Genomic DNA, 25,623 nt, shown 5'->3' with positions numbered 1-25,623 from the left:
GGGTTGCAGGCTTTTGATGTGTAAAACTTAGAGATCATTCCAGTGAAGGGTTCTGTCTCGGCTTTAAGATTAGCACTGGAATACTGATCAGTTTTGAAGCTGGGTGATAGTTCATTACCCTATTTTGTCTACTTTGCATGTGCTTGAGCTTGAACATTCTTCCGTAATAGAACGTTTTAAAACATGATTTGTTCCACAAAATTCTCTTTGTCCTCTGTGCTGCTATATGCAAAAGAAAAATGTTTCTGAACTGCTTAGACCGAATAATTTTTCTGGGCCGTGCTAAGAGGTGGTAATAGAATAGCATCTGTTTGTTCTCACATTTCCCTTGGAAGAATGATTGACTTACTGTTGCCTGGAGCTGTCCGCCTTAACGTTCAGGCACACGTTGCTCAGCGTGGGCTGCTTCTTCCCACAGTATTTACGGAGGCCTAAATACCTGGTATTTAGGTATTTAGGTACCTGGTACCTTGCCGTCTCTAATCCTCTGTCCACACCACAGGCTTGTTCTGGGTGCTCCTCTCCCAAGGTCTTGGCCACGCTTGGTCTCCAGAGCCTCTCTTAAATGTTGCTGTGTCTATGAGGCTCTTTCCTTCTCCCATAGGGCAGAGGAGTAGAGACATGTGCAGAAGTACAAGGGGATGATTTGCAGATGTTTCTGAATACATGAGCTCAGATTTGAAACTGAGCCTTTCCTTCCTGTGCTCTGCAGCTAGGTGTGCTGCTGTACTGAAATAAGTTTCCCAGTCAAGTGTGATTGGCCTGCCGATGGAAGCCTAGACTTGCCTCTGTGCCATGCAGTAGGGTATCTAGAGGTTTGTGTTTGAAATTCTCACTGGTTAAAAAAGATGGTTCTGCTTTTTTGACCTCCCTGAGGGATTATCCTTTCTGTTGTCTTCTAGAACAACACTAGGGCTTTCCCACCAAATGGTTAAAATCATTAGTAATGTCCTAGCTTATCCCTGTGCAGACAATAACAGCTGCAGAAAAATGGAACTGCACCTGTTTTCAAATGCTTTCTGTTTAACCTGCTTTCTGCACTTGTTGGTACCACAGGCAGAAGAGCTGGTAATGAGCTCTGGCACTCTTCAGGCCATCTCAGGGACCAGCGTCACCCTTGCCCTCTTGGATTAATAGCTATTTCAAATCAGAGTATCAAAGAGCACTATGTTTCTGGGTAGCAAAATCAGCTTACTTTCCTTGCTCCCTCCCTCCCTGTCTTTTAGGCTGTCCTTGAGCCCTGTTCATAGTTTCAGCCATCAAAGAATGCCTCTTGCTAAGGGCCTCAGGTTTCTCCCATGCCAGAGTACTCATCCCTCCCCACCACTACCCCCAACCCAAAGTTGTTAATAATGCCTTCCCAAGTGTTCCATTAGGTACACTTAAACTGCTACAGGGAAATTGGCAATTTCTGATTTGTGGTAACCCAGCAACAGTTTCTTAGCACTGGTGCCCTTGATCAGCATCTGCTTTCCCAGGGGTAGTCCCAAGGCACTCGGGACGTTTTTAGTGAACTGTCCTCTTGGTTCTCCTTCCCTCTACCTGGACCTCTCCCACTCCTTGCTTTTTGAAATGGTCACCTCATTTCCTCCTCTTGCTCCTGTCAGTGGCGGGGAGGGAGGAGGATATGCTGCTTTAGGTGAGGAGAGGAAGCCAAGGACTAGAGCTAGTTAAGCAGAAATATTGACCTACTTCCCCATCCCACCCCAACTCCCGCCTTTTTAGGGTAAATGTGCAAGTTACTATGGCAACTAATGTTTTCACTTCTCTCAGGCCTACTGATTCGTTTCTGTTGGTGCTGAATGCTGAAAAATTCTAATTCACTTCTGATTCAGGTGCCCACACTAAGCCCATTGCTCTTGTCTGGATTTATTTTAACAGCAAAAAGATGAGTCCTAGTGTTGATAGAATTTTGTACATTCATTTCTGACTGATGACAAATATAAGGAAGCATATTGTAAGGACGGTTCTTTACAGAATTTTAACAAGCCACTTATAATGCCTCTTTGTCCGAGCTTCTCCTCTAGTTGCTCAAGGCATTATTTTAGGTTTGCTTTGCTTTGCTTTCAGAAGTTTGACACTTGTTAAAAGAAAAAGGGAAAATAATGTAGCCGTAGTAAATTGTGCACTCTTGGTCTGAGCATTGCCCAGCATTTTTTTTTAAAAAATTATTTATTTATTATTTTTATTTTTGGCTGTGTTGGGTCTTCGTTTCTGTGCTAGGGCTTTCTCCAGTTGCGGCAAGCGGGGGCCACTCTTCATCGCGGTGCGCGGGCCTCTCACTATCGCGGCCTCTCTTGTTGCGGAGCACAGGCTCCAGATGCTCAGGCTCAGTAGTTGTGGCTCACGGGCCCAGTTGCTCCGCGGCATGTGGGATCTTCCCAGACCAGGGCTCGAACCCGTGTCCCCTGCACTGGCAGGCAGACTCTCAACCACTGCGCCACCAGGGAAGCCCCACCCAGCATTTTTTAAAACCAGGAACTCTGGTTTTAAAAAATGACCTCCCTGGGTTCAAGACATTTCCTTTGAGCCTGGGTCTTTCCTGTCTAGGGAGTGATAACTAGAGGGCTTTTTGGAGAACAAGTGGAGGGAACAGGTCAGATTAATTACATAACCTTGTTAGTGTCCGAGTGGGGCTCTTCTGATAGTGCTCCACATACTATTCCACAGCTTCTCAAACTAATTCTAGACAGAGGAGGAATTCCGTGTTGGTGCCCAGGGGATGACAGTTGGGGGCAGATGTAAGGCTGGTACTTCAGGGTTCTCTCTCATTTTAAACAGAGCTGATCTGCTTTTGTCAGTATTATGTATTAATTTTATTTATTGAAAGGATTCTGCTGTTAAGACACGGTTAGAAAACCAGTACTATACCAGACTGTATATTGTGCTATAAAACAGATGTGATGGTTAGGGAGCTGAGCTCTTGACCAAAACCAAAGCTAAGGCTCCTCCTCTTAATTACTTTTCTTATTAAGTGTGATGTTCATTGTGATAATACTGAAGGAATAAGATACCATTTTCTGTACCTTATGGTGATTAGTTTTATGGGGGAGAAAAACATGTGAAGTATTGATGGAAAATTTTATATATGAGTAAGTAATGAAATGAATGGCAGGGACCAGAATGGTGTGGACTTCGGGAGTTCAGAAAAGGAAATGGTTCAGGCTGGGCTAGTGTGAGAGGACTTCACGGAGGAGGAATTGTCAGTGTCTGACTCATAGTTGGTGCTTGATAAGTATTTGTTGAATGTTAAAAGGAATGATGTAGGACTTCTACTAAGGAGCAGCATTGCAAGCAGGACGTTAGTAGGTATAGTAGATTTAAAGCAGTGGATATAGTGCTTTAAATTGTGATGTGAATGCTTCACACACATTATGTCATTTTAGTTAAACCTGACAACAGTCGAGTACGTGGTATTATCCCCACTTCCTAGATGAGGAAATTGGAGGCTCTAAAAAGTCAGGTTGGAGCCCAGATTAGTCTGATTTCACAGCCTAAGCTCCTACTCACTGTACTGCCAAAGGACTGCCTTTTATTCCAGCCTAGCCATATATTAACCTACTCAGGCAACCCTTCATCACCTTGCTTATAGGCCATCCCAACAGCCTTCCATGTAACAGTCACTTGGATTCATCCTAAACTCACCATTCAAAGAATGTATAGCTCCTCAGTGGCTCCTTGGGCCTCCCAAATCTGTCTTTGACTTTCCCTTCCGTCCTAATTGCTCCCTGTTTTCCTGACTGTACTGTCTTCTACGATATTAGAAGTCCACGGTCTTCTCATGATGCCAGAGTCATAACTGACTTTGTACAGCCTTTGCTTACAGCCCTTTCTCTGATCCTTCCCGTGAACTTCCCTCCACTGCAGCCCAGCTCAATTCCAGCTTCTGCATAAAGCCTTCTTAACCATGCAGCCCATAGACATCTCTCTGGACTTACCTCTTTCAGTCATTTGTATTCTGCATGAACTTCTTTGTGACCTAGTAGTTTGTATTGGTATTCTGTTTAACTGTGGCATGGTGGATAACACCAAAACTATTGCATAGTGTATAGAAAAAGCCTTTTGTGTGCTGGCCCCTGTCTAGCTTTATGTTGAGCAGGTTACTTTTCTAAGTTTCAGTTTCCTCATCTATAAGATGGGGGTAATAATAGTACCTACCACATAGGGTTTTGAGGATTAAATATAATTAACACAGTGCCTGGCATACAGTAAATGCTCAGTAAAATATATTGTATTGTCATTCCCTACCATTCCTTCTCACCCACCTCCATATTTGATGCCCCAATAATGTTGAGCTTCTGCTCTCTGATCCCTCTCCAAGAGATTCCTCTCTGACCATCAGACTCTCATCTATCAAGTTAGTTCAGATACTGCCACCTGTGAAGTTTGCCCTCACTCTTCCTAAATTGATATTGGGATCCTGCTCCTGTGTTCACTATTCTTTGTCCATATTGTGTCTTCTATGTGGTATCAACCTAGTATAGTGTCTGGTCCTCAAATAATAATTATTAAATGAATGAAAATGAAGGAATAAATGATGTGGTACAGTGATTCTCAGACTTTTCGACTGAAGTATCAGCTATAGGAGGAAATGTTTTCTGACAAATCCCTGGGCATCAAGGTGACAATAAAGAATTTCCCAGGAAGCACTCTGTACTCGTGAAGTCTCTTCTTTTCTCTTTAATATGCATTTGAATTTTGTATTCTATTCCATAATATATATCTTTGTTTTTAGTTTTTGAAGTTAAATAATTTTAATATTGAGTCGATTGACTGTCTAGGAAGACACCTAGTATTTACCTATCAATCACCCACTTTAACTGTTGACAGCTCATGGCTATTCTTGTTTCATTTGTATTCCATATACTCCTTCCCACTGCCCTGATGATTTTGAAGCAAATCTCAGACAGTATATTATCCATAACCGTTTTCATATTTATCTGTAAAAGGTGAAGATTCTTTTAAAAAAAACATAACCACAATAATTCATAATTCTTTCATGTTGGCTGTACAGTTGATCAAATTTTTCTTACTGTCTCAAATGTTTTAAAGTTTGTCAAACTAGAGTCTTACTAAGTTTTACGTGTTGCAGTTGATTGATATATCCTTTGACTTGCTTTTAGTCTGGTTGCCCACCCCCTCTTTCCCCCTTCTCTCACCCACTCCCTTGTAATTTATTTGTTAAAGAAACTGGGATATTTGTCCTATAGAGTTTTTTTACATCTGGATTTTTCTGAGTGCATCTCCGTGGTGTTAGCATGTTCCTCAGACCCTGTCTTTCCTGTAAATTGGCAGTTAGAGCCAGAGACGTGATCAGATATTGTACAGTCTTGATCGGAGGGGGGGAGACTGCTTTCTAGGTGGTGTGTGGTATGCTTCAGAACTTCCATCAGGAGGCACATAATGTTTGCTTTTGTCTTCTTGCAATGTGAGCAGTCATTGATGATCATTGCCTGGATCCATTAATTCATTTAGAGTTGCAGAATGTTGATATTCCGATTCTATTATTCCTTCTTTATTTATTGCTGAAGTACTTACAAAGAGAAACTTCCCCTTATCAATTATTTGGTTACGTTGAGGTACAGTTCATCTGGTAAAGGCAGGATAAATGCTTGATTATTTTGCTTTACTTTTCAGTTTCAAGAATAATGAGTTAGTGGTTCCCTAGCATCTCCCAGAAGTGACCAAAGAGGGTGGTTTAGGTTTTGTTTTTAGACTATTATGAACTCATGGATTTACACTTCAGTATTTTTCAGTCTGTTACACTTATTATCTTTATTGGTGCACAGATTATGTCCCATCTTTGGCCATGGAGTGTTTATTCAAGTTGGATGCTGAGTCGTCTTATCATACTAGGGTCTAGGGTAGCTCCCTTGCTGTCTAGTATGACAGGTTGCTCCCAGTTCATATTTTTTTTTCTTCCCCAGAGCTGGCAGCAACTATTTTTCGATTTTCTTTTTAAAGATAAAATACATCCTAGTTCAGACTTTCTATTTAGTTTCTACTTAACTTCACCAATTGTCTGTCTATGTCTCCTGTTGAAAAATTCCATGCCAGAAATCTCAGTCCTTGACCGTAATTAATTACTCATTTGTTTTGGCCCATGATACACCACGGCAGTCTCAAAGTTATCGTCACCAAATGATTTGTGAAAATAGCTTTTTCTTTTTTTTTTTTTTCATTCTTTTGTCCTTGGGGACTGTCTCATGATGGATTTTAAAGTCATTTGGAATGTTTCCTTTTTGTGGGTTTATGCCACCAAGTCTGTACACAGTTACGTTCATTTGTTTCATTCTACTTCATACTTTTAGGGATTGCCTCTTTTTGTGCTATTTAATTTTGTTTTGTAATTGTAAAAGATATTTACCCATGGTTTCAAAATCAAATATTGAAAAGGATATAGTTAGAAGTCTAGCTTCTTTCTCTTGTCTCTTTCACCCCAATCAATCCCTCTTCTCCTCGGGTTACTGTTTAAACAATTTTATAATTTATCCTTCCATTGTTTTTTGTTTGTTTGGTTGTTTTACTACAAAGAAATACACATGTAGTTATAGCCGCCCCTTCTTAGATAGGTACCATTCTACATAAACTTTTCTTCCCCTTGATTTTTTACTTTTTATTGTTTTTGCATATATCTAGGAATGATTACGCGGACATTTTAAAAACAGTAACCTGTCAGATTAGGTAACAACAGAAATGCCACTGGGCTGTTAATAAGGAAGCCACACTCTTAGACAACAAAATATTTTGTCCACTTCATGGCAGCAGAGCTGATACACATTTGAATAAGGCAAGATGGTCTGACTGTCCTTCCCAGCGCACCTTCTGTGTGTATTCCAGCCAGGTGTCAGTGTTGGCTGCTTGGCTTTGTTTCTCCATAAATGACAGCCTGTGCTGAATAACAGCTTACAGACATTCTGCTTGTTCCTGGAGGACCTGGGGCAGTAGCCATTCAGAGTATGGGAGAGCAGGGAAGACCCCAGTGCAGTAGCCAAGAGCACTCCTTTCCCCTCCAGACCATTCTAGAAGCTGCTTTGTCTAAACGAGGAGGCTGTGGCTTCATGCTCAGCAGATCTTAGTGATTGACTCCCTTCTTTTCCTGCAGATACGAGGGAGCTCTTAAAGCTTTCACGCAGCCTGTGGCTTCATTGGGAGTTTCTGCGTTAGCTGTAGTTAACAGCAGAGCTTCAGCAGCATAACACATGCTACACGGAATTGTGTCAGGTTACACCTAATTTGAAAGTCTCCTGACTAATTGTACCACTGAGATCTAGAAATTAATGTAAGAGTGAGGATTTAAGAAATTTAAAGACAGCTCTGCTAGGTAAAGCATATTTTAAAAATTGAAGAACTGTTTTTGTCCAATTTATGGTTTCAGTCTAGTAACACTTGACGCTCCTCCCCCTGTTGATTTTTATTCATTGAATCCTTGCAGTTCAAGCAATACAAATTTACAACTCCCCACCAAACTTCTTTCACATTGTAATTTCAGGTGGGTAATACAGTAGTTCATCTTCTAATCCAAAACCAGTTGTAAATTCACCTTCTGATTCTTTCAATTAAACTGAATTAACCATTGTAAATTATTGATTTTTAAATTTATGCTTTAAAATGTTGAATTATTTATGTTACTTTGTCTTCTAAACTATATTATGAGTTTGAGTGTAGAACTCTTCATTGAAAATATTTGTGATTTGAGATTTAAAAGCATATTAGCAAATTAAGATCATCTCAATTGGGGAAAAACAGACAGCCTCTATTTACTGGTGTTGTAACAGGGTATATATACAGTTACCTACTGTTGAACCTGTGGGGTTGAATTTAACTATTAATTTCTTTAAGACCTGCTCCTGTATTTTACTCTGGCCCTGCCTACTAAGAATTTACAGTACGAACGAGAAAGGGAGAGGAATGATTGCTATAAAACTTTGATAATTTCTAAAGTATAAATTATCTGTCTCTTTGAGTGCCTACCTAGTTTCTATAATAGAGTAAAACTAAAACAATCCTGAGAATATGTGTGTGTATTAAAACAATTCACTAAAAATCTTCAGAAATACCAGGTTTCTTGATTGACCACTGTATATGGAACACTGGAGCCAGGATGCAAGGTAAAGGATCCATATATGAGATAGAGAAGGTTTCATTTTGGTACTGGTGTAACAAGGCAGTAAACTGTTTCGTTGTTTCTGACTCCCTTAGCACTTGTAAAGTGGATCCTTGATAGAGCTCTTGTTAAGTTTGGTGAGGATGCATTTTTCTCCTTTAGTTCTAGAAATGATGATGAGTCCATTCTTACTGTTGGAGAAGAATAGTGCAGGAAATGAGAAACACAGCAATATCTTCACTTTGCTGATTGGAATTTGTGAGCACAGATGATTACCACCTCTGTCAGAAGAGAGATGGGGCGTTATCCTTTTAGCAATATTTGTAGATGACCTTTGGTGTGCTGTCAGGGATGGCCCTGTGACGGTGACCTTTCCATGTTAACAGCCTTGGATGTCAGGAAGTGGAAGGGGAATCTGATTCTTCTCCCCCATCCTCCTCCTACAACACCACCATCTTTTTTCACCCCCAGCTTAATAATCATATCTTAAGCTCCTTAGTGCAAAATGTTAGGCTTTCTGTAATTGTAGAAATTATGTTTCTTATGCTGGGTGATTGAGTAATAACAATACTACTATCTTCATGTCAACATGAATTTGTCTCATCTTGTCTGCAACATTAACTGAGCAAGTTCAGACTCAGGGCTTAGAGTCCACCATTCATTTCTCAAGAGCAGGCTTCTGGCTCATACACACACCCTTTGTTTTTGGTCCTTTTCTTCTAAGCTTGTTTTCTATTGTTCTTTAATTTCCATTTTTTATTAGTTCATATCTGGTATAAAGAGAAAATGTAGATTGTTTCTAAGAAATACCATCTAAAAGTTTTCTAGCATAGAATAAACTGGATATTTTGTTGTGTATGTGTGGGGTAGGGAGTTGCTGGTTAGCTCCTATAAGGCCTCACCCAGTAACTGGACCTGACTGTGTGTGTATATGGACGTGCTCTGTCACTGTTTCCAGGCAGAACTGGAGTTAGCAGCACAATTATCACAGGCTTTTTTTTAGGAAAAGATCTTCAAAGCTGACTAGGTGTTTCCTTTTTTTGAGCCTTTCTTCTTATAATCCTGCTCATTTTGACCCATTAACCTTAGAATTAGCTTAATTTTTTATAAGTTTTGATAAAAGTTGTCTACAAGTCTGTCTCTTAAAGTATCCATAATATATCTGGTCTTAACTGAGTCATTTAAAAAAATTTAGCAAGTTTTTACTTTAAAGAAATAAACTTTAAATACAGCAGTGTCACTTGGTTTTTAAAATGGAACTTGAGTCCCTCTAGTGGGTAGAGTGTAAATCACTTTCCAAGCTTGAAATTTAAAGAAAGACGACAACGTTGAGTTATGTGGAACCAGCTTTCAAATCCACTGTTCTCTTCGGTACTGGTGTCCCCTCACCCCAGCTGAGAGGCAGTGCTTAGCTAGCCAATGGCTTGGCCCTAATGTTAACCAAGATTCAGCGTCCTTTTCCGCCCATGCAATTCTGGTGGCCCTGGTCATTCCTGGCATGTGATCTCACAAGCTGCGGCTCACCAGCTGCTTTCTTTCAAGCCTTGGCAAGTATAAACTCAGGCTACAAGGTGGTGATTTTAAGCCATGCATTTCTTTATAGAAAAGAACACAATGCCCTCGGGGTCCTTGAGGTGCCATGAAAGAAATACTTGCACAGGCCTGTTTTGGGCACAACAGGTAGATTAAGGACATTTAATAAGTGGGGGAGTTACATCCTGATAGCCAGAACACAGGCAACATGGTATGGCAGAAAAGAACCTGGCTTTGGGGTTCAAATCCTAACTCGACAAATACTAACTGTGTGACCTGGAGCTGATTACATAGGCTCTCTGTATCTTAGTTTTTCCCTTCTGTAAAATGGGGAGATGATAAACCCATTTTGCAGGGTTGTTTTGAGTATTAAAAATAAATATGCAAAGGCCTTTGTGTTTTTAGTGCTCTGTGATTGGTAGCAGAGGTCATGGAAATTTCCCAAGCTGAATTCATTATAAGGCATGAGATTTAATTATTTGGATAACCTTTCTTCTTCTCCCATGCCTTCTTTTTCTTTCAGTCACCACCAAGTAAGCGAAGAAAATTAGAGAAGCCAAGGAAACCCATTACATTTGTAGTATTGGAATCTGTGATGAAAGAATTATCCCTCAAAGCATCGTCTTTGGGCTCTGAGACAGTGGAAGGCATAGTAGTTGTGACAACATGGATTGAAAAAATTCTCACCGATCTGAAGGTACCTGGTTAATAAGCACATTGAAGAAGTACTTATAATAATCTCTTTTTTCTTTTATTTTTTTCTTCTATTTTTGAATTTTTAAAAAAGTTTATCTTTGGCTGCGTTGGGTCTTCATTGCTGTGCGCGGGGCTCTCTCTAGTTGCGGGAAGCAGGGGCTACTCTTCGCTGCAGTGCGCGGACTTCTCATTGCAGTGGCTTCCCTTGTTGTGGAGCACAGGCTCTAGGTGCGCGGGCTTCAGTAGTTGTGGCACGCGGGCTTCAGTAGTTGTGGCACGCAGGCTCAGTAGTTGTGGCTCATTGGGCTCTAGAGCACAGGCTCAGCAGTTGTGGCGCACGGGCTTAGTTGCTCCGCGGCATGTGGGACCTTCCTGGACCAGGGCTCAAACCCGTGTCCCCTGCATTGGCAGGCAAATTCTTAACCACTGTGCCACCAGGGAAGCCCTCTTTTCTTTTTTTTTTTTTTTTAATTTTTTAAATTTATTATTTATTTATAAATTTATTTATTTTATTTTTGGCTGCATTGGGTCTTCGTTGCTGTGCACGGGCTTTCTCTAGTTGTGGCGAGCAGGGGCTACTCTTTGTTGCGGTGCGCGGGCTTCTCATTGCGGTGGCTTCTCTTGTTGCGGAGCACGGGCTCTAGGCACGTGGGCTTCAGTAGTTGTGGCACATGGGCTCAGTAGTTGTAGCTCGCGGGCTCTAGAGCGCAGGCTCAGTAGTTGTGGCGCACGGGCTTAGTTGCTCCGCGGCATGTGGGATCTTCCCGGCCCAGGGCTCGAACCCATGTCCCCTGCATTGGCAGGCAGATTCTTAACCACTGTGCCACCAGGGAAGCCCCCTCTTTTCTTTTTTAAAAAAGAAAGTTCTAAGGAGTTTTCAGAGGAGAAAAGTGATTTCCTATAAAATTCTGTTTTTCCTCCAAACAGGTCCAGCATAAACGAGTTCCCTGTGGAAAGGAGGAAATTAGCCTTTTCCTAACAGCCATAGAAAACTCCTGGATTCACTTAAGGAGGAAGAAAAGGGACCGAGTGAGACAACTGAGAGAAGTTCCCCGAGCTCCCAAGAACGTCATCCAAGCCTTGGAAGAGAAAAGGTCCCCCACTAAGGAGTCTGGCAGCAGCCAAGACTTGGCTCATGGTCCCCAGGAGAGTGCTCTGTGCGGGCCTGCTCTACAGGAAGACGAGTCTGCCACTGTGGAGGGCCATGGCCCAAACCAGGACTCGCTTTCCCAGGAGGAAAACCCAGAACCCATGGAGGATGAAAGGAGTGAGGAAAAGGGAGAGATGGAGGTTTGGGAAAGTTGTAAAGGCTCTAGTAATGGAGCCCAGGACCAAGAGGCTTCTGAGCAGTTCAGCAACCCAGTGTCTGAAAAAGGGAACCATCTCCAAAGAGCGGCTGGATGTTACCTATTCAAGTGTTTGATAAACGTTAAGAAGGAGGTAGATGATGCCTTAGTTGAAATGCATTGGGTTGAGGGCCAGAACAGGGATTTGATGAACCAACTTTGTACTTACATACGTAACCAAATTTTCAGGCTTGTTGCTAGTTAACTCCAAACTTCTTGCACAGTAAAGCAGCTTGCTTTGGAGTGTAGCCTGTGGGGTGGCAAGCTGAATCCCACCATTGGCCCACTGGTAGCATTATATGGAATTATCTGAAACAAATTAATCCCTTTTAAACACCCCCCTCCCTTTTTTTTTAAGTTAACAGGGCACTGTAGTATGGTAGTTCAGAGGAAGAATTGTGGTTATTTGCATCAACAAAAAGCCATCAATAAACTCATAAGGGATTCAAACCTGACTTAAGCTGATCACCTTAGCTTTAGACTGGTTTTCTGAGGCCGAAAGGATTATTTTTGCAGTCTGATCCTGGTCAGAACTTACAGAGCATCACGCTCTCTCTGTCACCTCTGGTTGCTTCCTGAGAAGGGGTGACTTTCTTAACCCCCTGGTGGAGGTGGTATACCAGGTAGCCCTGTACCTTCTTCTAAAGTCACCTTTAAGACTGAAGACTTTGGGTACATATAATTGATGACCCCTGTGTCAGTCCTGAGAAGGGAACTGGCCTAATGGTAGGTGGCGGGAGAGTGAGGGAGAGAAAGCTCAGTAATGCCAGGAAGAAGGGCCAATCAGGAAGCGCCTGGAAACGTCGGAAACATCGGCATATTCCTGACTCTTGTCTGTTTTGATGTTCGTTATTTCAGAAACAGAATTAGGGAAGCAAAACTGCCAGATGTGACTGAGATACAGCAGAATGAAGCCATACCCCTACCTCCAACCTGTTTAAAGTACTATTTTGTAGCAGTTTTACTGGTGTGTGATTTTTTTTTATTTGTTTCGACATTTGAAGTGGAGCTAATATAAGAGTATTCAGAATTGAAAACTGTCAATCCTGTTTGAATCCTGGGGTTGGGGAAAATATTTTCTTGGCTTTGAATGGGTAAGTGGTTGATGATTGAAATAAAAATGGAGCAAGATAGTTATGTGTAGTAAGTTGCTTAAGAAAGTCTCATCTATTGGCAGATAAGTTGTCGCTGATCAAAGACGGTTTTTTTGGGTTCCCTTGTAATCCCTTCTGTGTTTACCTGTTACCATTGGAGAATTCTAAGGTTGAGGTAACCATGGTCTTAAAACATGTTTCTAATTGTAGTGTCAGGGCTCGGCAGGAATGTCTCCGGAAAAGGAGTCTCTCTTTTATTCTCTTGGTGTCTCAGTTATCCTCTGCTGTGCTTGACTTCCATGGCTTGATTTTACACCAGCAGCCTAGGGTTCTGTTTAGCCTGAAATTTCTGAGTATGGTGCCAGAGCTCCTTGCTATCTGCAAAGAAGACTGTGTAGTTAAGCCACAGTTTTAAAAGGTGGCATTGGTTGGGGCAGAAAACTGATGACCTTGGCATACTTTGGCAGCACCTAGACCAGCCCCTCAGCAAAGATACAGGAAGTGGAAATAGGACCACATTATACCTCCTTGTGGCCGTGGAGACAGAGCTGCAGAAGAGAACATATTAACCAACCAGTGTTCTTAACCTGGTCGTGGGCCTCTGGAGAACCCATAGCCTCCTGGATTATTTCCAAAAGCTCTGGACATGTTTGGTTTTTCTTTCTGGAGAGAAGGGTCCCTGACTTAGAGAGAGCGGTTAGTAACTCACTGAGGATTAGGAACCACTATGCTAGTCCAGCCTCTTCTTTGACAGGATAAGGAAACCAACACCCAGGGTCCCACAGAGCCAAGATTCATTGCAGGGCCCTAGATTCCTGTGCTCATCTCCTGTACCCACCCACACCATCCTGCTCTGCTTACCTCTTAGGACACATTGGAATCATATGCTGGACCCAAACCTAGTTTATATCTTCAGAAAATTTTAGGATAAGTGAGTTAGGTGACAACCATTCACTTGATAAGTGGTCACTAAGTATTTGCTTGTTTGTTTCACTATAAAAGAGTAGTGTATGCTCATTATTAAAGATTTGGAAAGATGAAAGGAGAAAACAGCTTCAAAATCACCCCTAGTCTCAACCTTCTGAAGCACAGCCACTATTGGTATTTCAGTGTTTCCTTCTAGTCTCTAATCTCTTTCTGTAGATGGGGTGTGTGAGTGTGTGGGTTCAACTTTGGTTGTGTTGATGCTGTATATTCAGTTTTATATTATGCTCTTTTCTCATCTGATGTCTTGTAAGTATTTTTCCATGTTGTCACAGGAGTGCATTATTTATGCTCCTCGCCTGTTCAAGATGTGCTTCAGGCGCAGTATTAGCCTTTGTTTAAGTCTGATACTTAGAGGTCTCCAAAGAATCCTCTGTGGACCTGGAGGCACAGGAGACGTGTCTTGTGTCTATATGTGTTTGGTGCCCCAGGTTTAAGGCCTGGTGTCATGGAGGACGTTTTATAGGTGTTAAGCTAATGCTCTTAGAATTTAAAAAGTATGTGACAACAGAAGCTTCCAGTGCCAGAGCTGTGAGTGCCATTTTTGCATTTGTGTGTCTTCATTTCCTTCTCTGAGTAGTTATTTCTATCTAATGAGAGAACATTGAAACATTTTGAAAAGACATCTAAAAATTCTTTCACTTATGCATATACTTAACAATGTGTGTGATATGTGGTAGCCTACACCTCTGATATGGGGAAAAGGAATTTTTTTAGAAGAAATAGGTTATTGACCCAGGTATCATAATGTTGAGTGATACTTGCCGAAGTGTCTAGAGGTCAAGTTCATGTTGATGGATTGGTATGGAATTCAATCTTTGTGGTATTATCTTAAATTCTATTCTGGTCCCTTGCATTGGCTTCTGATCTCTTGATAACCAAAGTGGGAACAGAAGCTGAACTTGTTTTCCAAGGAGGGGAATAAGCTGCTTTTGTTCTTTGGAATCTGCTTTGCTTCCAGCAGTTTGGTCCCTTCACCCCACATCGTTGCCCAGGTATTCACACGCCAGAGCATCGCTGCTTGTCCTAGTAGGGTTAGTGTCTCTGTGTTGGAGTTTCAACTGATCTTAAGGGTGCGTGTGGATTACTTAAAACTTTAGTATATATTTTTAAAAACATGAAACCTCTCTTCTCTTGATAGAAATCAAAGCTTACCATGTGAGCACACCAACTTCTAAGCTCTGACAAGTAATAAAACTGCAGGGTGTGAAAAAGATGCAAAGGCCTGTAGAAAATTCGAGGCCTCCTGTAAGCCCCTCCTTCTTACTTAAACCGAGGCATTTTCCTCTGTAGCCACATGGGGGCGTATTTGGCCCTTTTATCAACTTCACTGTGGCGTGGATAAAATTGTGTCCTTGGTATTGTCTTGAAATACCCAGTTGCTACTCAGATAAATATTTTTATGGAAGCAAGTACATTTTAACATTAAAAAAAAAATCAGAGAGATAAAAGTAGAAAGAAAGAAAACCCCACCACCCTGCAGTCTGGGCATAAGCTTTCAACCTTTTTATGTTTCTTTATGGTACCAGTTGACTTGTGCTGCTACTCTAAAATATATCCAGGTTGGGTCAGTCCCTTGGATCAACTTTTTATTGGTCTCTAGTTAATGGGGGTACCAGAGGGGGATGTTTAGTGATTTTAAATAGTAACTTTTCAAAAGCTTTTTGTTGCAGGAAGAGTAGTCTAGAGAGCCTTAAGAAAGAAGCTGCTTTCAATCTTCTTTTGTCTTTTAGTTCTTGTTTTGGTTTATCTGGCTGGCTGAAGAGCATGCATGTGCTGTGTTATTTACATAAAACATTGTCACAGTTGGTTCTGTGTTGGGTATATTATGCAGGTTAGCTGGGCCTTCTTTCCTACGAGAGGTGTTTCTGTGTGGAACATGTCTGTCACTAACCCTGGGTCTGTGTGGGCTCAAGGGGAAGCTCTAGCTGCCCTTATTTTTATGGCCCAGGATCAGATGTCCTAGGTGGCCATGCAACAGACCTGTATATTAGGAGGAAGAAGGTCCAGTTTGGAAAACTAAGGAACCCTCTGAGAGAAGGAAGGTCTCAAAGGTACAGCAGTTTTACAGCCAGCCAGGAGGTGCCCCTAGGAAAGGGATGTGACCACAACTTTTTTGGAGAAGTTAATGCTCAGGAGAATCAGTTTGCTGAATGGGCACTAACCCCAGGAAAACCCAGAAGAGGCTTACTAGTGAGAATGGATTGGCCTCTGCCTCTTGGAGCAGGGCATTGATGGTCTTGAACTTTCTAATGCTCCCAAGTACAAACCTCTTGGTGCCTGTGCCAGTACAGTATTAGAAAGCCCTGCATGGGGCTCACCCACGAGCAGCAGGGCCTCACACACATACCAGAGAGTTCCTGCTCTGCTCTGTAAAGACATTCAGATCCTCTGCTGTGACTCACCCAAATGACTAAAACAGCGGTTTATTTTTTTCAATTGCTGGTTGGAACAGCTAATGCTGCCTTTCGGAGGCTTTGCTTTTACCCCAGGGGACTGTGTTGTGACTGAAGGCCTTGCAGCTCTGCATGCCCTTTGAGGTGCAGCCTCTCCGCCTCTCTCAGCCCCAGCAGAGACGTCGTCGGGGACTCCGGCTCTCTGCAGGGAAGTGAGGGACCACAGGTGCTTATTAGGAGCCAGGGAACGGAGATAAGACGGAGTGGACCAGAAAGTGCAGGGGAGTGGAAAACAGAGAAGAGCACAGCCTTCACAGTTCATCAGACCTGGGTCTGCGTTCCAGTTCTACTTACAGGGTCAGTCATTCTCACTAAAGCTTGGATTCCTCATACAAAAGATGAAGAATTCTTGCTTCCCAGAGTTGTAGCAGTAGTTAAGTGAGAGAAATACTAAAGCACCTGGGAGAATCCATGAACAAAGAGTAGGCTTCTCAACTTGCTCACCTCTTCTTAGTCTCCTTTGAGTTTTCAATTTCTGGTCAGAAAATCTTCTACCAAGAGACTCAGGTGGAAAGGCTGAGACCTCAAGTGTATAACTGCGGGTGTAGACTGCCACTCTCTGACTGAGAGCAAAATCCAAGCTTCTGTGTACTGGGAGGATGAACAGGGAACCAGTACTTATTGTCCGTCCTTTACGTAAATTGTCTGACTTAGTAACCCTTCAAAGAGGGATGGAGTCCCTGTGTGATCAGTTAAAGAAGTGGCAGCTCAGAGGGCTTAAGTGACTTGCCCTAAGGTTGTTCACAGAGCTAAGTCACAGAGGTGGGACTTGAGCTCAGGTCCAGAGATAAGAGACTGAGATTTCGTACCAAATCTCAAGATTCGTAACAAGTGCTACACTGAGGGTGGAAATGGACTTCTGGGCTTATTTGACCCATCTCTAGGGAAGGAGACTTCAATTATATGACACAGGGAATAGAAAAGCATCTCTTACCCACCTTCACAATGTAGCATTTGAAGGTAGTATTATTTTCCAGCCTATGATCAGTGAACAAAATGTAATAAGCGAAATTGCTTATAATTAGTTCTTAACTTATGCTACCAAATCTTTATAGAATTTTGTATTTGGCAGTAGTACAGATAATTAAGTAGATAGCAAAACCACAAAATAAAATGTCCAGTGTAAGCACATGTTGCATCAGAATCAACGTAAAATAACTGATAATTAGGTAACGACTCTTGACAATACGTAATTGTATAATAACAGAAGAAAGATTTTTTTTTTTTTTAGGCAGCATCAAATATTTCACTTAGAGAATGCAAAACTGACGTACTTTCTGATCTTGCTGGAGAAGGTAACAATTGTTATAAAAATAGCAAGTCATCTTCCCCAGGTAGAGGAATGGACTGTGTAAATCTGGAGAGAAGGAAAGGCTGCCTGCCATCGGGTGGGCCCATTCAGGGAGTGTGGCTGAGCGTCTGGGAGCAGAGCCGGGACGTCCCCAGCTGGGGGCGGGCCCTGGCAGCCACGCAGGGAAGCCTGTGCTGCTTCTGCCCAAAAGAAGGCTGCCCAGGGAGCACCGCTGAGCCTGGGGCAGTGGGTGAGGGCGGACTTGCTCCCGTACGTTTGTAATTCCAGGCGCTCTTGGGTTTTGTTCTCTTTTGCTTTTTTGTTTTTTTAATAAATTTATTATTTTATTTATTTATTTTTGGCTGTGTTGGGTCTTCGTTGCTGTGCGCGGGCTTTCTCTAGTTGTGGCGAGCAGGGGCTACTCTTTGTTGAGGTGCGCAGGCTTCTCCTTGTGGTGGCTTCTCTTGTTGCAGGGCATGGGCTCTAGGCACGCGGGCTTCAGTAGTTGTGGTGTGCAGGCTCAGTAGTTGTGGCTCGGAGGCTCTAGAGCACAGGCTCAGTAGTTGTGGCGCACGGGCTTAGTTGCTCCGCAGCATGTGGGATCTTCCTGGACCAGGGCTCGAACCCGTGTCCCCTGCATTGGCAGGTGGATTCTTAACCACTGTGCCACCAGGGAAGCCCTCCAGAGGCTTTTGATGTGATGTCTCTTGCTGGGAAATGGGCATTCGCAGTCTGGTCAGGATCCCTAGTTCAGGTATGTTTGTCCCAGGATTTGCCTTGGGGGGCCAAACGTGGGGCTTATGGATCACACGCTGGCCTCTATTTCAGTGAAGTCTAGATGCGCACTAATGAGGACTTTAATTCACAAAGGGAAGTATTTCCTCATCTTCTGCACCAGGGGCCAGGCAAGAAGGGCTGGAGCTCCCACTGATGGAGTACTCCTGCTATGAAGCAGCTTTTATTCAATTCCTGTTGGTTATTGCCATGCAGAAATAGCTGCCCAGTGTTGTTGGATCTTCCTCTTCTTTCTTGAGGAAATCCAGAAATCCAGATTTAGGAGAAAAATGTAAACCCTAACAGCGAATTCAGTATTTTATAGAGATCTGGTAGACCATCAGTTTGTGGCCTCTTCTACCACCAAGTGGTAGGACTGTCTACATGTTTGCTGCCTCCACTTTCCTCACTCTATTTCAGCTACTAAAGTCTGGTTGCTGCCTACCCTCCCATTTTAAGAGTTCTCCTCACCTCTTAAAGGGAGAATCCCAAAGATTCTATCCATGGGCCTCGCTTTTTTCTCTCACTTGTGGCTGACCGTGTCCACTCCGTGACTTCAGTACTGCCCACTCCTACGTTCATCACGCCCAAGTCTAGGCCTTTCCTCAACTTCCAACACCCGCATAGCTAGCCACCCAGTGGACACCTTCCCCGGGTCTGTGGCTGTGCAAACTCAGCTTGTCTGCACCTGCTTCTCTCCTGTATTCTCGGCCACCATCCACCCAGCCATCCACATTAGAAATCTCTGCTCCTCCCTCTCCTTCACCACTAGGGTCCAAAATCGTCCACCTTCAAAAGAGCCCCCAAATCCAGCCCAGCCTCTCCACCCCTGGTGGCAGTGCCTTAGTGCTGTTCCACACCTCTCACCTGGACTGTTTCTGGGGGATATCAGAGCTAAGCAGCAGAAAGAGCAGATTTAGATGGGGGAGGGGTAGGGGTGAAGAAGCAGAAAGAAAAACTAGGATGGGAAGTAGAACCACAGCAGCAGGTCAAGTTAGTTGAGATTAAGAGGTATAGGGCTTCCCTGGTGGCACAGTGGTTAAGAATCCGCCTGCCAATGCAGGGGACATGGGTTCGAGCCCTGGTCCGGGAAGATCCCATATGCCACGGAGCAACTAAGCCCATGAGCCACAACTACTGAGCCTGCGCTCTAGAGCCCGTGTGCCACAACTACTGAAGCCCGTGCACCTAGAGCCTGTGCTCCATAACAAGAGAAGCCACCGCAATGAGAGGCCCACACACCACAACAAAGAGTAGCCCCCGCTCGCTGCAACTGGAGAAAGCCTGCGCACAGCAACGAAGACCCAACGCAGCCAAAAATAAATAAATAAATAAATAAAATAAATTATAAAAACAAAAAAACATTGTTTAAAAAAAAAAAAGAGGTATGAGGCCCTTCCTGATGAAGCAGGGAGAACTTTTCCCCTTTAGTATAATCTCATTTTACGAAAGAAATGTTTTCATTATAAGAACTTTAGAAAATAATGAATAAAAGTTTATAATTCCACTACTCAAATGGAGTTATTTTACATTTTGTTATCTTAGTATTTTTATATGCATATATATTTTTGAACAGCAAATGTGGAATCACATTCTGTGTTACTATTTTATAAACGTTTTCATTAGCAATATATTGTGATAACCTTTTTCTGATTTTAAAATTAATCTATGTGTCAGAAAACTTGTGAAAATAAAAATTGCCAGTAATTGCACTGCCCAAAGACAACCACTGTTAACATTTTCATTTATTAACAACCCGGTTTTCTTCACATGCCATATTGTGAGCGTCACTTCACGAAACCAGTTGTTCCTTGTTGGAAATTCGGGTTTCCTGGTTTTCACTTCTGTAAATAATACTTAGTGAATATGTTTGTACAGAAGTGTTTATGTGTTTTCTTATTGCTTTAGGATAAATTTATGTAAGGATTACTGAAGCAGAAGAGATAATGCTCTTTTAAAGGCTTTCCATATATATTGCCAATTTGTTCACTGAAAAAGTTGTGCTACTTTACATTTCCACAGGTGTCTGTTTTTACCACACATTTGATAGCACTAGAAGGCCAGTTTTAAAAAGTCCTTTATCAACTGATAAAGAATATTTTCACTGTTTTAATTTTATTACGGTATTGCAAGGCCAAACATTTTCATAATATATTTATGTTACTTCATTTATTTATTGTTTTATGAATTTTAAATTATGTTCTGTGTTCACTTTTCTATCCAAGTGTTCTGTTATTGAAATTGCAAGGGCACATCTTGCCAGTATTTCCCTCCATTTTGTCATTTACATTTTCTTCTTGTTTATGGTGGGTGATAATTATTTTGTTTTTACAGTCAAGGAGCTTTTAGAGGGCTTATATAATCACATCTGTCAAACTGTTCCTTTATATTTTCTTTGTTTGCCTTTATGGGTAAAAACCTCTTTTCACCACGCTTGGAGCAGAAAAATGTTTGCCTGTATTTTATTATGGCTCTTTTTGACATTATTTTTTACATTTAACACTTGCATTTATGTTGGTGTATGGTGTAAGTTATAAGGACTTAACTATGTTTAGTGAATGGTTCAGACTTATCACAGTAAACTCTTCAGAGAGATGACTGGTGAACTCTAGCACTGCTGTGTGAGGTGTCTGTGATGGGAACAGGGACTCAAGTGGGCTGGGGGCTGGGGAACAGGGGTATGTACTATCCCAGCCCCCAGCCTGGAAGTGGGAGGAGAGGCACTGGCTGGAATGTGGCTCCTCGAGAGTTCTAAAGTGTCCCCAGCACTGCCCAGTATAGACTCTCCCAATGGGCCCCGGTCCCTTGGTTAGAAATCTGGTTGTGGGCATGGAGCTGAGCCCTGGATGGAGGCAGTCCAGCCAGTAAGAGGCCACTGGTCCAGGCCTTACATATTCTTCTGAGAGAGCATCAGTCACTAGCGCAGGTCGCTGATATCTTGAGTTTTAAAGACTTGATCTGCAGGCTTGCTTTTACGTGTGAGCTTGGATTGGCTGGGACCGAGGACCAGAGTCCTTTGTGTGTGGCACTGATTGCATTCCAGCCCCTCTGCCCTGGGAGGGGCCTTCCCTGTCTTCGACATCCACCACCCCCACTGATCCAGCTGGCTCTTGACTCACATTGCAAGACTCCGCCTCCCTCTACTAATAACTTTGCCCAGTCTCACTCCCATGACCTGAATTAACTTACTCTCATAAAGCCACCTCTTGTTTGTCTTCAAAGGAGTGACTGAAGTCCTCATCCTTCCCCCTGTGCCTTTGCCCTTTGATCGGCTTCCTCCTTCCCAAGTCATCCTTGGACCCCATCTCTCTAGCGGCACTGCTTGCTTGCTAGCCGCTTCGGTTTCTCAGAAAAGTTCAGAGTGTGTGGCTCCTCCCTTTTTGCTTCTGAACTGCATTTCTTTCCTTATTACTCAGTATCCACACCCAGGGCGGTTGCCTGGATAAAAATCTGCCCCTTTCCCCCAGTCACCTTTTCAGGCCAGACATAAGCGCCAGTGAAGAATGGCTGTCTACCCGGGCCTGCTCTTCATTCCTCAGAGTGGCCTGAGGCAGTACAGTGTCCTCTGAGGTCATCTGAGTCCCTGGATCCTAAGTTTGATTCTCTTTCCTTGCCTTCTCACTCACCTGCTAAGCTTGTTTATTGGGCACCACTAAGCAAAGTCAATGATTATTTGTCTTCAGCCAGCTCCCCATCATCAGCCATTTCTGTGAGGTTTTCAAGGACCCTGGACCCTCCTCCCCAGGCTGAGCTGCCCCACACATTCCAGGGAGAACCAGGCCACTTCTCATCCCAGCTAACGCTCAGCAGCTTTGTGACCTTGGATAAAACACCTCTTGGGAGATGGGTCTAGGTGATTGAAACTCTTCCAGTTCTGACATCGTGTGAGCCAATGAAGAGGAAGTAGGTGAATGGGAAGGCTGAACTTGACTGTATCTGTTTCATAGGTTCAGGAGAGGTCCTTTGACAACTCACCAGGAGTAGAGGAAGGTGGATGAAGACTTCAGTGAAAAGAGTATATCAGTACCCTTACAGATCTTTATATAGTCCTCTGATCTCTTGTGCTACATCCAGCATGGTGGGAGAGAGCAAAGCTTTACCTTTTCCAGGTATCGCTGTGGAATTGAGTTCAGCTCTGTGATCTTTTACCCCACTCTGGCTTACCAAAGTTCCCCTGGCCTTGGCTATGAAGATAGCCCAGTGTCTGGCACATGTTAGGCACACAGTAAATATTTGTGAAATGAACGTCGTGTACTGTTGTACTGTGTCCCTAGGTGTACTAGTCTTCTGTCTTTCCCTCTTCATCTCTCAGCTTTCTCCCTTTGGTCTTGTTTTAACTATAATAGGTGAAAAGCTCTCCAAGATAACTTGCATAATTTGAGAAGTCAGGCCTACAGGGTTAGGACATTTGGGATCTGGTATACTTGTACTATGGCTTCACACCCTTTCCTCCTTCATCTTATTATTTTTATGTTTTGGAGGGTCAGGGAATTGATCTTCATAGCTCTTAGGGTTGTGTATACATGTAGAGTTTTGTTGGGGTGAATGGTGGGGGGGTGGGAGACAGCCTCATTAGGGAATGTCACTAGCTCAGCATATTAAAAAATTGAGGGGGTTGGGAATTCCCTGGTGGTCCAGTGGTTAGGACTCAGCACTTTCACTGCTGTGGGCCCAGGTTTGATCCCTGGTCGGGGAACTAAGATCCCACAAACCGCGCTGCCAAAAAAAAACAAAAACAAAACATTCAGGGGGTTGAACTGGGCCTTGGGGTGCAAAAGACTTGAGGAGGAAGAGTGGAAATAGAAAATCCTCCCATGAGAATTACACAAGGATGGATGGGCCCGGTTTCCTCCTGCCCCAAAGGTACTAAGCACTAGAAGCCATAAAGAAACTTCAGGAACAACTTTTTGGAAATGGCTGGGCTTTGGATTATTCCCCAAACATGCTAACCTTTCTGCTGAAACATCAAAAAGACTCCCTTGAATGAATAAATTGCCAGCTTCTACCTGAGTTCCACCCCCTTGCAACAGGAAGCTGGCTAAAATGTAACAGCCCTCCTATTCATTCCTCTCCTTTTATCCAACCCCTTGCCACCTAATAGGTATCTATCTCCCATCCCCACTGTCCATTCCCCAACAAGAATAACCTTGGTTGATGAGAAACTCTGGCCATTTTCAGGCTCCTGTTGGCAGCAACAGGCCCAGGAAAAGCCTCCTTTCTAAACCCTTGCTTTTTGCCTAACATCCCCTGGCTGCTGTCCCCACATGACCCAAATAAACAGATGATCATGTGAAGCCAGGAAGGCTGTTCGTTTTAAATAACGAGCATCTCCACTAAGCTCTGGAGCAGATGGGTTATTGGGGACAAGGGAGAGGTTGGCATTTGAATTCTGTGTTCACCCCACTTTTATCTCCTGCTTCCCCACCCCTGAAGGAAAAGCTGTCTTCAGAACACTACTTTTCAGAGGGGTGCCTTTGTGATGTGACAGAGCTGGTCCATGACGAGTCAGAAAAATTGGACTTCAGCCTCTAGAAGAGACTTCAGGGCTGTACGAGTGCCATGACCACTTGAGGAAGGCAGAAGGGTACAGCTGGAGGTCGCTCTCTGAGCATCCTGGGCCACTGGGCAGAATGGTACAGTGCTGACCCCTAACAAAATGAGAACTTGGTCAGCAACATTATCTCAAGTCACTGTTACATATATATTAGACTGTTTAGTGTGTGTGTATATACACACACACACACACACACACACACACACACACATACACACACACATACACACACACAGCAGGTGGCAGACACCTTAAAGGAAGCAATGTTGGGACCAGCACAGATCTAGCCTTCCAAGGAGAAAAAGCATTCATCCTGCAAAGAAGAACTTGGCTGTTAGTTACTGCTCTGATCCCCTGTTGCTTTCCAGCTTCATCATAAAGCCAGTGTCACCCGGTCATTTGTGTGTAATGGCCTCTCTCTGCTCAGCTACAGATGCTGGGGCATTAAGTGTGCAAAGATCAGAGGCCCCTGTAGACTGCTTCTGGCAAACAACCCCCTTCCTCCTGTTCACTAGGTTCTCGATTTCCAGAATCTGTGCAGATTTTCTTTCCCTGGCATGCATTATGACCTCAAAGGAAAGGCACAAAGCCAGCAAGCATCATTTGTACCCCCTTTATATGTGTCTAGCTCTCCTCTAGCTAGTTCCCCAAATAGGATTGTACCCCTCTAAGGGTGAAGTGGGGATGGAATGGGATGGAATGGGATGGATTGATCTGCCACTCAGCCAACCTCATAAAGGTTTGCTTTCTGGCTTTGTATGATGGTGAAGCCCAGGCCACAAGATCCTGAACCCAACTGGCACTGTCCCACTCTAATTAGAACTGATTAGCAAAGAAAGGAATCTGGGGCCAAGATCCAGGGGCCTTAGGCTTGCAGGCATTGGGACAGCAGAGCTGGACATGCTCCAGGGAGCCCCAAATATGCCTTCAGCTTGCCTATGCCTGTCACTACCAACTGTACAGGTGGGGTTTGTGTGGCCTCCTGTGCAGTACAGCAGGGTTTCAGGTGAAGATTTTTAGCGTCCCCCTCCCCCATCACAATATGTTAAGTGGTCAGACCCCCCCCTTACCGTGCGAGCAGTTTGATAGTCCTCCATGACTTTTTTCTGTTTGAGGGCCCTGACCCAGAACTGCCTTCAGAACAGTCATCCGTGGGGTAAGGAATAAATGCTTCTCCTGCGGGGCAAGGAGGAACTGGAATACTGAGTGACCTTAGACAAGTCCCTTCTCGTCTCTGGGCCTCAGTTTCCTTATCTGCAAAATGAGAGAATTTGGGCAAGCTGACCTCAAAAAGGACTAACTTTCTAATTGTACCCCCAGGCGCCCCCAAACTCTAGCACAAGGAGAGGCCGTAAGGAGCGCCAGCCGAGGTCCCGACCCCCGCAGCGAGTATGGTTGTGGCTGGGCGGAGTGGCCCCGCCCCCGCTCCCCGCCCGCCGTCTCAGTCGCCCAGCCACTGGGAGGGCCGGGTTTCCGCCTTCCACGTTGTTGTTCCCGATTTGCGCCACGCCCCCTTGGTCTGGGCTGTGGACGCTTCGCCGTAACCGCCCGCAGCCCGGCCCCCGAGCAAAGGGCGGCCTCTTGGATGGCACAGTTGGAGTCTCCACCCGCATCAGACGCGCGTGGACAAAGACGAGAGTTTAGAGGAAGGCGAGAGAGAGAGGCTTGGTTTTAAAGGGAGGGTGGTGAAAAGGAAAGGGTAGGTCAGGGCACAACTGCAGAATTTCCCTCTCAGCGTCCCACCCTCCACACAGTGGCCCCATCCGCATCGGCGAATGTGACCCTTTA

General features: G+C 43.7%; 1 protein-coding gene and 1 long non-coding RNA gene across 5 annotated transcripts in view; one reads left to right on the top strand and one right to left on the bottom strand.

The window, feature by feature from the left end:
• The window catches only part of METTL16 (methyltransferase 16, RNA N6-adenosine), a 56,992-nt gene extending 44,346 nt beyond the window's left edge, over positions 1-12,646 (top strand). For all 4 annotated transcript variants that reach the window (XM_082370691.1, XM_082370694.1, XM_082370692.1 and 1 more), the window contains 2 exons: positions 10,164-10,337; positions 11,264-12,646. In XM_082370691.1, the coding sequence (XP_082226817.1) occupies positions 10,164-10,337; positions 11,264-11,887 (798 nt within the window). In that variant the 3' untranslated portion in view covers positions 11,888-12,646. The remainder of the gene's footprint in view (positions 1-10,163; positions 10,338-11,263) is intronic.
• A 10,962-nt stretch (positions 12,647-23,608) lies between these two features.
• On the bottom strand, positions 23,609-25,008 carry LOC309617915. Its single transcript, XR_014238191.1, has 2 exons — positions 24,906-25,008; positions 23,609-23,929 (listed from the first exon to the last, which is right to left on the bottom strand). It is a non-coding gene; the product is annotated as an uncharacterized lncRNA (long non-coding RNA).
• Positions 25,009-25,623: the final 615 nt, after the last annotated feature.

Source organism: Balaenoptera borealis (assembly GCF_965194805.1).
Source record: "Balaenoptera borealis genome assembly, chromosome: 20".
Taxonomy (NCBI): domain Eukaryota; kingdom Metazoa; phylum Chordata; class Mammalia; order Artiodactyla; family Balaenopteridae; genus Balaenoptera; species Balaenoptera borealis.
This window is presented reverse-complemented; position numbering and strand designations above follow the sequence as displayed.